The sequence below is a fragment of the Nanorana parkeri genome, unplaced genomic scaffold (genome assembly GCF_000935625.1).
Source record: "Nanorana parkeri isolate BGI_ZX_2015 unplaced genomic scaffold, ASM93562v1 scaffold647, whole genome shotgun sequence".
Lineage (NCBI taxonomy): Eukaryota > Metazoa > Chordata > Amphibia > Anura > Dicroglossidae > Nanorana > Nanorana parkeri.
The window spans coordinates 338,417-349,577 of record NW_017306915.1 but is presented as its reverse complement, the minus strand read 5'-3'; the positions used below and the strand labels follow the sequence as shown (position 1 = coordinate 349,577).

Genomic DNA, 11,161 nt, shown 5'->3' with positions numbered 1-11,161 from the left:
GTGCTTGTGTGTATCTATCTATAATATGACTTGGATGAAGGCTACCATTCTCTGACTCCTGGACTACCTACACGGTTTGGGGCAGCCATGCTGTATATATTGACAATATATAAATTCAGCTTTACTGCCATGTAACTAGTAGACCGCTCATCATCTTCTCTTGGACTCTCATGATTGTGATACTTTCTCACTTTTTCATGCACTCGAGTGTGTATATACCAATACTGATCTCTCCCCTGTATTTTTTTTCTTCTTCTAGAGGTCAGACCCGCAGCTCCTCGCCCAATTCTACTATGCAGATGAAGAACTCAACCAGGTGGCTGCAGAACTGGACAGCCTGGATGGGCGAAAGGACCCTCAGAGGTGTACGCTGCTTGTTAACCAGTTCCGCTCCTGTCAGGTGAGGTCATGCTTCTTCAATAAAGACTTGTTCAGACTGTGCTGTCTTGAGTTATCAGTGCAGGAAAAGTCACCTTTTTAAGTGACAGGTTCTCTTAAATGCCAACAGCACTGTTGATTCTGTTCACCACACTCGCCTGCCACTATGCTCCTCTGTTGCAGTCTTCAGATATACCTGGTGCTGATTCTGGGTATGGTGGATTATGTGACCCTTTTCCCCTTTCACCCTCAATAGAAATAGTCCTGCTGTTTAAAAACTGTTATTTTACATGCGTTGTGCTGGTGTCTGCTGAAAATTGTACTTTTAATATATTTTTATGGTTCAATGACCTGCATTTTCTCTTTTAATCTGGCCATACACTGCTTTTTTTTTTTTTCCTCAACCCGGGAGCTGAGGAAAAAAAATAGAATCGGTTCCTCCAACGCTTACAAGCGTTCATATGAATCCCCCTTTGTTTCCTCTGTATTTTGGCAGCGGCCAACGGATGCTGTCAGAATACACAAACGGTGCTTGCAGCTCATTTGCTGCCCGCTCTGTTCATGCTAAGGTTTTCCAAACGGCTGCTTCGATTTTCTGATTGAGAAAAACCGTCCGGAACGGTGTTGACAACGGTATCCACTAGGGCTGCAACTAACTATTTATTTTCATAATCTATTAGTTGCCCAATGTATTTTTTTAAACTAGTCGATTTGGTTGCATTAAAAATCAATCTCTATCTCTCTCCCTCCTCTCCCAACCAGCTAACCGATAATGAGCATAGTTGCCAACTATTCTCATCGATTGATATCGATTTAATCGATTAGTTGTTGCAGCCCTAGTATTCACTGTGCAAATTTCAGCTAGTTCATCAAGAATCGGCTGAAATTCACAGTGTATGGCCAGCTATTAAGCCCATTTCAATCCAAAATGGGTTCTTAGAGGGGGTAACAACTTCTGCCGGTTTTTATTGCTGTCCCTGTTTAGATTTCCCTTCCTGTACTGACACTGGTCACCTGTACAGTAGGTAAAGAAAAGTTTCATCACTGGGCATAGTGAATAGGGGAAAAAAAAGGTTAATGCCCTTCTAGCCCTTCCCACTGCATCCAAAACTCGAGTGTTATCTGGTGGAGTCGGTCTATAAAGCAGTTGTAAATTCCAAAGTATAATATAATCCGTGCAGATAAAGAGCAGTTAGGTTTGTTTAACGTGATATACAATTATCAGAGTTGTAAAGTCCCAGCATATCCTATCCTGTTATGACATCAGCATTGTAATAGGAATACATACTGGAGTTGTGTCTGATAATGCAATCAAAGCTCACGTGAAAAAATAATTAAAAAGTGCGGCCTTGCGTCTGCCCATCACTTTCATCAACTTCCTGGATTCCCAGTGTGTTTTGTGTGTCTTTCCCTGCTACTTGATGTGATGCAATCTCCATTTCTCAAGACCAGATATCCCATCATGCATTGCTTCCAGCAAGCAATGATAATGTTACATTGTTCAGATGTTAAGTTGTAGTTCAGAGGGCAGGCTCTGAGAGTGGGGATAGTTCATAATCACAGGGTTGAGTGATATTGTGTCAGTGCATTGAGGAAGTACATCCTATGGGCATCTTCAGTAAGTTTACAAAGTTCTAGATGGATCTGGTTATTAGGAGTGGGATAGAACTGAAGGAAATACAGATTTATTTTGCGTTTTTCACCATTAATACCCTTTAAGCGAACTATATTAATAAGGTCCTCTCTGCCCCTAGTCTGTGAAGGAGCAGTAGTAAGCTCATCCCTCTGTTTACTCCGCTTTTTCCTACTGTGAACATGTTCCTGGTCAGTGTCTCACTTCCCCTCCTAGCTTAAAGGAGAACTATGAGGTGAGCGCTTTTCACTTGCCTCCATAGTTCTAGCCGACCTGTGACAATGAGACTGTCACAGGTTGGCTCAGTAGGTTGGGAGGTGAGCAAAATAGAAAAAATTGAGGATACAAGTCCTGTGTGGCAGCGCTCTCCTGAGGGGTTGTTTTAGAAGAGGGGGTCTGACTTATCAGAATTTTTGGTTGAGTGGGGGCTGTGTTGGGGAGGATGGTGTGGAGGTGGGGGTGGCGTGCGGCTTCAGATCAAAAATGGACCGGGGTGTCCACTTGGTATGGGTGTGAAACAGAAAAAAAACAACAGAGTCTGAGGCGCAACTGCCCTTGGAGATTAGGACAGGTGAAGGTATAGTGAGAGTTAAATGGGCTAAGGCCTGCAGGTAAATGCTGCCCGGGAAGCGATTTTTGTTAATTTTTTTTCCTCCCGCAAGATGTCTGTGCTGATGCGATGGGCGGCTGGTTTCGGGGTCGTGATTGGAGGTGCTGATGACCGGAGCTGCAGGGTGATGTGGTGCCGGCGGGAGGGCTGATGGGCGGCCGGTGTTGTACTCGGAGGGCCGTGGGGAGATCCTTTCAGTGACGGTTCCAGTGGCCGTAGTAGGAGGGCGACGTGTTGCCGGACGGAGATGTAGAATTAGTTTGCTTTGGGGATCAGACAAGTCCTGTCTGAGAGAGCTTCATCTGGCTGTTTACATGCTAACAGTTTTCCCTCTCGTGTGCGGCGCTCAGCGCGCTCACGAGAGGGGGGAGGGGCAGGACGTCTTAAGACGCCCACCCGCTCTGAGCAGACTTCCGTCCGGCCGTTCACAAACGCCCATGGACGGAAGGTGGTTAAACATAATGGATGCTGCTCCTTGATAAGTGAATTAAACATTTGAAATGGCCTTTTGACTTTAATATCACTTTAATTCTGAAACAAACTAAAAAGTAATCCTAATATAGGTGCCATCACTCCAGTTAAGCCAGCTCTGTTGGGCAAAACGGCTTCAAATAAAGTTTTTGAGTGTTTTTTGGTTTTAAGGATAATTCAGTTAATATGATCAGTTAACACTGTATATGATTTTTATGTTACAGTGCACATTGGGAAACGTTGGTGCAGTCTAACCACTTGACTCTTTATTGTTCACTTTTCTAATTCTATGTTCTATCTATATACTTTAGGACATCATCCATGCCTGGACTTGTAATTGCCATTCATTTCAAAAACAAAATAAGATGCAATTTGAGATCAGATCGCCACTGTCCAATGAACTGCCCCTTTTATTATAGTACCTGATCCTCCATCACACTTGTTACTTTCCTCTTTTGACCCTGTCACCGCAGAGGAGGTTACTAAGCTTCTCTCTGACACCCAACTCACCACTACTTCGGTCACTCTCTTGCTCTATCCTAGACTCTCCTACTCACATTTTCAATATTTCCCTCTCTACTGGAATCTTTCCTACCCCTCTCAAACATGCACTAGTCACCCCAATACCCCAAAAACCTTCACTTGACCCAACCAACCTCAATAATTTCAGTCCCATCGCCTTACTCTCATTCACCTCTAAACTACTAGAACGCCTTATCTACAACCGCCTGAGTTGCCACATCGCTAATAACAACCTTTTGGACCCCTTTCAGTCTGGCTTTCGCCCCAAACACTCCACTGAAACCGCCCTCCTAAAACTCACCAATGACCTAATAACGGCTAAAAACAGGAGCCATTATTCCTTACTCTTGCTATTAGACCTCTCTGCTGCTTTTGACACTGTTGACCACCCGCTGCTCCTCAAAACTCCACTCACTTGGCTTACAAGACTCTGCTCTCTCATGGTTCTCCTCCTACTTATCTATGCGCTCCTTTACACTTACACTTCACTTACAATTCTAACTCCTCTCGTCCTCTTTCTATAGGGGTCCCCCAAGTATCTGTCCTTGGACCCCTCCTCTTCTCCATCTAAACCTCCTCCCTTGGTCAACTAATAACCTCACATGGCTTCCAATACCATCTCTATGCCGATGACACTCAAATGTATCTTTCCCCTCCACAACTCCCCCCCTCAGTGTCCTTGCGTGTCACTAATCTACTAAATGACATATCAGTCTGGATGTCACAACATTTCTTAAAACTCAACCTTTCAAAAACTGAGCTCATGATATTTCCTCCACCCCGTGCACCTTCTCCCCACATTTCAGTTGAGATTGATAACGCAACTATCCAAACCTCCCCTCATGCCATGGTCCTAGGTGTCATCCTTGACTCGGACCTCACCTTTTTTCTGCACATCCAATCGCTATCCAAATCCTGCCGCCTTCACCTTTGCAACATCTCAAAAATACGCCCCTTCCTCACCAATGAAACTGCAAAACTACTCATACACTCCCTTGTTATCTTTCGTCTTGATTATTGTAACTCCCTCCTCATTGGCCTACCTCTGCACAGGATATCCCCCCTTCAGTCTATCATGAATGCAGCTGCCAGAATCATTCACCTTACCAACCACTCAGTGTCTGCAACCCCCCTCTGCCAATCCCTACACTGGCTTCCACTCGCCCAAAGGATAACATTCAAAATATTAACAGTCACTTATAAAGCCATCCACAACTCCGCCCCCGGATATATCTCAGACCTTGTCTCAAAGTATCACCCTAACCGCCCCCTCCGCTCATCCATTGACCTCCTGTTTTCCAGCTCTCTTGTCCACTCCTCCCATACTCGCCTCCAGGACTGCTCTAGAGTCTCTTCCCATCCTCTGGAACTCGTTACCCCAACCTGTCCGTCTATCTCCCACCTTGACTGCCTTTAGGCATTCCCTAAAGACTCATCTCTTCAAGGAAGCCTATCCCACCTCGACCTAACCACTGAACCTTCACATTCTCAAATAATTCATCCCCACGTAGCTACCTCCTCCATGTATCATTTCCCCCTCCTCTTTTAGATTGTAAGCCCTCAGGGGCAGGGCCCTCCTTACAGTCTTGTCTTGAATTGTATTGTAATTGTAATGTCTTCCTTATATTGTAAAGCGCTGCGCAAACTGTTGGCGCTATATAAATACTATGTAATAATAATAATATGATAATGTTGCTCCTGTAATGTCCTACATCATTGTTTCTCATCCTTTTTTCAGTTGCAGCACCCTTTTTAAAAGTATGCATAATCATGAGTCACCCCAGTCTAAAATATAAAAAAAACAACTTGGGGTCCCTCCAAAATTCATACCAGACCCTTATCCCAGATAAAGGTTTGGAATGCATTTTAAGTGGCGACCCCGCGCAAAAGAACATCCAAATAGAGTACAGCCGTTCACATTAGAGTCCCACCTTGAAACCAGAAAATCAGGAACACCCTTCACATTAGAGTCCCCTCCCTCACACTAGGAGACAACTTGTGCTTTAGGGGTCCCTCCTTTTATTTTAGAGCCCCCCCCCTTTCACATCTGAAGTCTGCTTGCACCATGGAAAGGCCTGATGCTATGTGAAAATTTCGAGGCATCCCTGCGGAAGGTAGAAGGCACCCCGGGGGGGGGGCGGGGCATGGCACCCTGCACCCTGCACCCTGGTTGAGAAAGTCTGTTCTACGCTATTACATCATATCACCTTGGTGGCTTGTGTATTTTGCAGCCTACAGTTACTTACTAACCAGTGAGTTGTGGAAGCAAATTTTCCGAGCTTTACCAGAATGTGATTATTGGAGGTTTGGCATCCTTGATTTCAGACAAAAATACTCATATTTTTATATATTCATTATTTTTATTTTTTTGTGTAAAATAATCCAGTTATGCCACAAGTTCAGCTGCAAAAAGTACTTTTTCTGTAAAGATCATCATGCGTATGAAGATCATCATGCGTATGAAGATCATCATACCAATGATGTGAGGAGATGGCACAAGATATTTTGGCAATTTATGTCTTAAAGGAGAACTATGAGATAAGTGCTTGTCACTCACCTCATAGTTCTAGCTGACCTGTGACAATGAGACTGTCACAGGTCGGCTCAGTAGATCGGGAGGTGAGCGAACACATACCGGCGTTCGCTCACCTCTCGATCCTGTCACCGTTCTCTGCCGTGCATGCTGCTTTTTACAAGACCTAATTGGGTAAATTTCTGCATATATGGAGTAGTAAGGATCACATCTGGAGACTGATGCCATGTTTGCAGGAGATCTGGTCCTTGTATTAAAAGTCCCAGCATGCCCAGCCAAACTGTTGCAGTGCTCCTCTGTAGAACAGCTAATGTCCACTTGTTCTGTTCTGTGTTTTATTTCTTTATTTTACTAGCCCTGCATTTTTTATAATCTCGTATAAAATTTCATTGAAAATAATTTACCCTTAGAGGTTGCAAAAGACAACACTAAATGCAAATTAAGTTAGCCAGATGCCAAAGAACTCCCTGGAGCTTTATTATGAAGCTAATTAAAGTCTATAGATGTAAGTATTGCTTGTCTTGTGTTCCTAGTTAAATATGTGCGCTGCCAAAAGAATACAGGCCAATAACGTGATAAAGCGATGTTTGGGAAGGTGGCGTGTAAACCGTAAAAAGAACAGTTTAGTTCCTGCAGAGTGAGATGTGTTTTCATCATTAACCCCCTGCCGCATCTGTAGAGAAAGATGCAGTACATCAAGGAAACGCTGACACCAGGATAGGGAACAGTGCATGGCATCTCTTGTTTGATTGTAGCCGTGTCAGTCATGCATGTGACCGCAGTCAATAACAATAATTCTGAATCAAAATAAGAGCAAAGAGGGATGCGGAGTGATTGTTATTATCTTTTTAATTTTCTAGTCTCATCCTGTTTTGTAAGGTTTTGCTATAAATATGCATCATTTAATGCTGAACACCAGGCAGATTTTATCCAGTAATGTATTCATTTAAAAATCTATATTTTATTATTGAACTAGCATGCAGATAATTCTTGAATCTGTCCTGGCGTCCGCCTTCTGTAATCCTTGGCACTGCAGCACTCTGGAGGAAGGAGGGACAACACTAAGCCGATGTATGTATCTATTGCTTTGTACAATGTAGTCGGCCACAGTGTAAGCATGCTCACAGGAAATGGAATGCTTATGAATGCCCTCCTCTTACTGCTCCTGTATTAGTCAATGACACTTTGGGGCTGATCAGGTTAAATTTGCGAACTATACAGCCTTGTCTTCAAGAAATGTAGGAACTGGTTCTACAGTCTTCCTGGCATGCAAGGGTAATAGAATTACAAATCCTTTGTTCACATGTACTGTTTCTTGGACAAATCTCAGAAGTTGGATAGGTATTGTTTCTAAGAAATAGTGAATCAGTTCAGATTAAAGACAATATATAGTGGTTTTGTACATGTATATTCATTTTCTATATTATAGCTGTTATTGCAGCATTTATTTTTATTTTAGTCAGGTAAAAATGAAATATTGCTTATGCTTATTGCTTAACGGGACACTTTTGCAGGCGGCTAGCCCAAGAGGGAATTTGACAGCATCTTAAACAGCTGGCGATGGCTGTTTACTCAGATAGGGATGTTCAGATACCAGTATCTGTATCAGTCCCGTTACTTGGCATTTTCAGGAGAACTAAGAGGGTTGCATCTGCAACTGGGTCCTGGCGCTCCACCGCTGTCCTGAAATAATTAGGCTCTGTTGGTTTAGAAAAACTGTTACATGATCCTAAAAAAAAAGTAATAAAATATTTGTACTAACAGTAAAATCTGTTTCTTGGAGTTCATTAAGGGATACTGGTCTCACTGCTCTTTGTTGTGATCTACTACTGCTTTTCTACAAAATATAAGCATGCTGGGAGTGGGTGCGCTTATACCTGGCTGGCCAATGGCTTTTGTTTGTCAGTGTCTAAATCCTTTGGTGGGCTGCAGTATAACCCAATCTTAGAATAACTGAATCCTGTGTACTCAAAGCAGACCTTTTACCCATACAGTGTGGAAAATAATGGCTTGATCCCCTGCAGATTTTGTAAGTTTGCCCACTTAAAAAGAAATAAAAGGTCTATAATTTTTTATCATAGGTGGATTTTAAATGATAGACACAGAATATCAACCAAAAATCCAGAAAAAAACACATGATACAAATGCTATAAATTGATCAAAATCTGCAGGGGATCAAATAATCATTTTCCTCACTGTATCTGTGTCATTACTAAACATTTTCTAAAGGTGTGTTTCGCTTGCGCACACCGGCCCGTCCGGCTTTAATCTTACGAACATGCTACACACACGCCGAACATGCTACACACCCGCTGAAAATCATACCATTCTCGGCGGGTTTTCGAACATGTTCCTAAGATTAAAAGTCGTGCGACCTTACAGTAATAGAGGTCGCCCGGCTTCCAAACACCCTACGATAATTGTACGATCGCGGGATTTCCCGAGATTATCGTACGATTATCGCAAGGTGTGTGGGCACCTTTTAAGATAAAAAAATATATATATATGCTCACCCGATCCTCAGACCCAGGTGGCTGTTGGTCTGATCCTTGCAGCCTCTCTCCTCCTTCACTCCATGGATGAAATGTCCCTCGGCATCCTCTCATCCAATACATTGTATTGGATGTGATGAATCACAGGACCTTAGGCTGCCAAAGTGGAGGGGGGAGGCACTGTTTTAACATCCAGCTAGCTTTTGAGGTTTGGGTGATTATATCTGTGTTTTTTTTTATTTTACACCCTAGATCAGGGGTAGCCAAACTCAGGCCCTCCAGCTGTGGTGAAACTACAAGTCCCATGAGGCATATCTCTCAGGGTGTCGTGGCTGTGAGCATCTTGCAATGCCTCATGGGATTTGTAGTTCCACCCCAGCTGGAGGGCCGTAGTTTGGCTACCCCTGCCCTAGATGAAAACCAAGCACCTAACCCTTGCCATGCTGGGCAACGAGGGAGAAGTAATCTCAACTCTTGCAGTTTGGAAGAAATGGAGCTTTAACACACACACACACACACACACACACACACACACACACACACACACGCACACACACACACACTTGAGTAGCAAGGACCACTGTTGTATTCTAATTATGAAGGTGGCTTAGAGATTATTTCCTTGATTTATTTCAGTTGATACACCCCCAAGATTTAAGAGACAGGTGTTTAATAACCTCACATGACTAGCAGACTTGGGCAAATTTCATGTGTAAAGCTGAAAGTGATGTGACCGAAGACTAAGATTTTGCTACCTTCTGGCCTGCAGCTGAGGTGAATACCTTGGTGGACCTTGATTGCTGCTTGGTTGGGTCAGATCATGGAGTCCTTGCCTTTTTTGGACCTTGCTTCCTACCTTTTTAAGCAAGGCATACACAGGTAGATTTTCAAACAAGCATTCGTACAAAAAAATCCCATCGGTACGGTCTATAATACCATCAGAGACTTGGCGATTGTCAATCTAAATTTTGTTTGATTTCCGTCTCCATTTAACATTTTATTTTGGAATGAATGGAGTTTCCCGAAAGAAAACCACATTTACTGTTGGAAAATTTATCTCGATCAAACGAAATTGTAACATACTCCTTTTTTTTTTTTTCCGTCACTGCGGTCGAAATTGATCATCCACTTTTACCCCACCAATGATTAGAAAGGTGATTGAATGTCCCAAAATCAATTTCATTCAATCGAATTTCTAACTGTGTATACCCTACTTTACTTCCTTTCTGTAATTTGTCTCCCCTCCCTCGTTTTTTTTTTTTTTCTGGCATGCACTCATCTTTTCTTTGAGCGTCTTTACAATTTCTCGTTTCCTCTTCTACTCACTTTCTCTGGTGTTTCTCTCTTCTTCACCACTCTACATGTTGTGCCCACATTGACTTCAACACCTGGCAACTGTGAGTCCGTTGTCTTAGCTGGACGAGCATTTCTCTGGTCTGTAGACTACCATTTATATGGATGCTAAACATCTGATGAGGTGCAGAGGAAAAACGGACAAAGGGGAGGTCGAGAACTTTGTCCTCAACTTTTCTCCTGGGATGGCAGAAGTTGAGATCCTTGGTTTGCTATATGAATTTTTGTGTTCTACTTGTTAATTGAATTTTGTTTCTGTTATGGTGTATCCAAAATTTGAATAAAAATGTAAATAGGGTGAAAAAAGGCAGTCAAATTTTGGTGGTTGTCTTTCTACAGATAGCCCCTTACTGCCATGTTTACAAAGCAGCAGTATATTGCATACTTTTGGCCTTTGGCATTTTCTGTTTAATGGCCCTAAGGGCAGGTTCACACCATTTTCTAGACCAGATCTGGAACGCACTGTTTTTGTTGCGTTTTGCCGCATTCAATTTTAGGTCTTGCTGGGGACCTCTGCAAGACCTACAGATAGCCAGGAAAAGAGCAGCACAATGCTGCTGGTCTGGAGGTGGTGTGAATGTGCCCTAAAACTGACTACAGCTTGAAATGGGAAGCTAATTGTTAATATCGTGAAGTTGTGCACCTCATATGTAAATTTTAATAGTGAACGTGCCCTTTAAAAATACAGCTTTCTCAGAGTTGCCAGGGAGTGTGTAGAGCCAATCTCTTCTCATTGGATCATAACCCAAGTACACATTTCTTTTGTGCTAAAATTCTGAGAGGTTAGTTTTACTGAGATTTTTTATTGTCCAGGAAAAGTCCACCGTTCAGCTAAATTGCAGTAGCCCTTTGTGTTCTGATGTATTTTTCTATTAAGATGAACTGCTTAACATGTGAAATTACTGCTTCTCCCTGTGATTTGTAATAAGCGATAATTATATGGGAACCTCGTTACCCGTGAACTTGGCGGCATGGTTCACTATCTGTCTAACGAGCTATAGAATGTGCTTTTTTTTGTTCTGCAACATGTACTCTTATGTTTTTTACAAACGTTTCTTTCCGCAGACTCTGCAATGCTAATAAATCTCCTTCCTTTCATCGCAGAGGCGAGATACAGGGGACGGATCGCTAAATATACGTGTAATCTGCATTTCTCTGAGCTGCAGATG

General features: G+C 42.8%; 1 protein-coding gene across 2 annotated transcripts in view; it reads left to right on the top strand.

Moving 5' to 3' along the window:
* The window catches only part of ZFYVE28 (zinc finger FYVE-type containing 28), a 173,751-nt gene that overhangs the window by 90,513 nt on the left and 72,077 nt on the right, over window positions 1-11,161 (top strand). For both annotated transcript variants that reach the window (XM_018563274.1, XM_018563275.1), the window contains exon 2: window positions 260-400. In XM_018563274.1, the coding sequence (XP_018418776.1) occupies window positions 260-400 (141 nt within the window). The remainder of the gene's footprint in view (window positions 1-259; window positions 401-11,161) is intronic.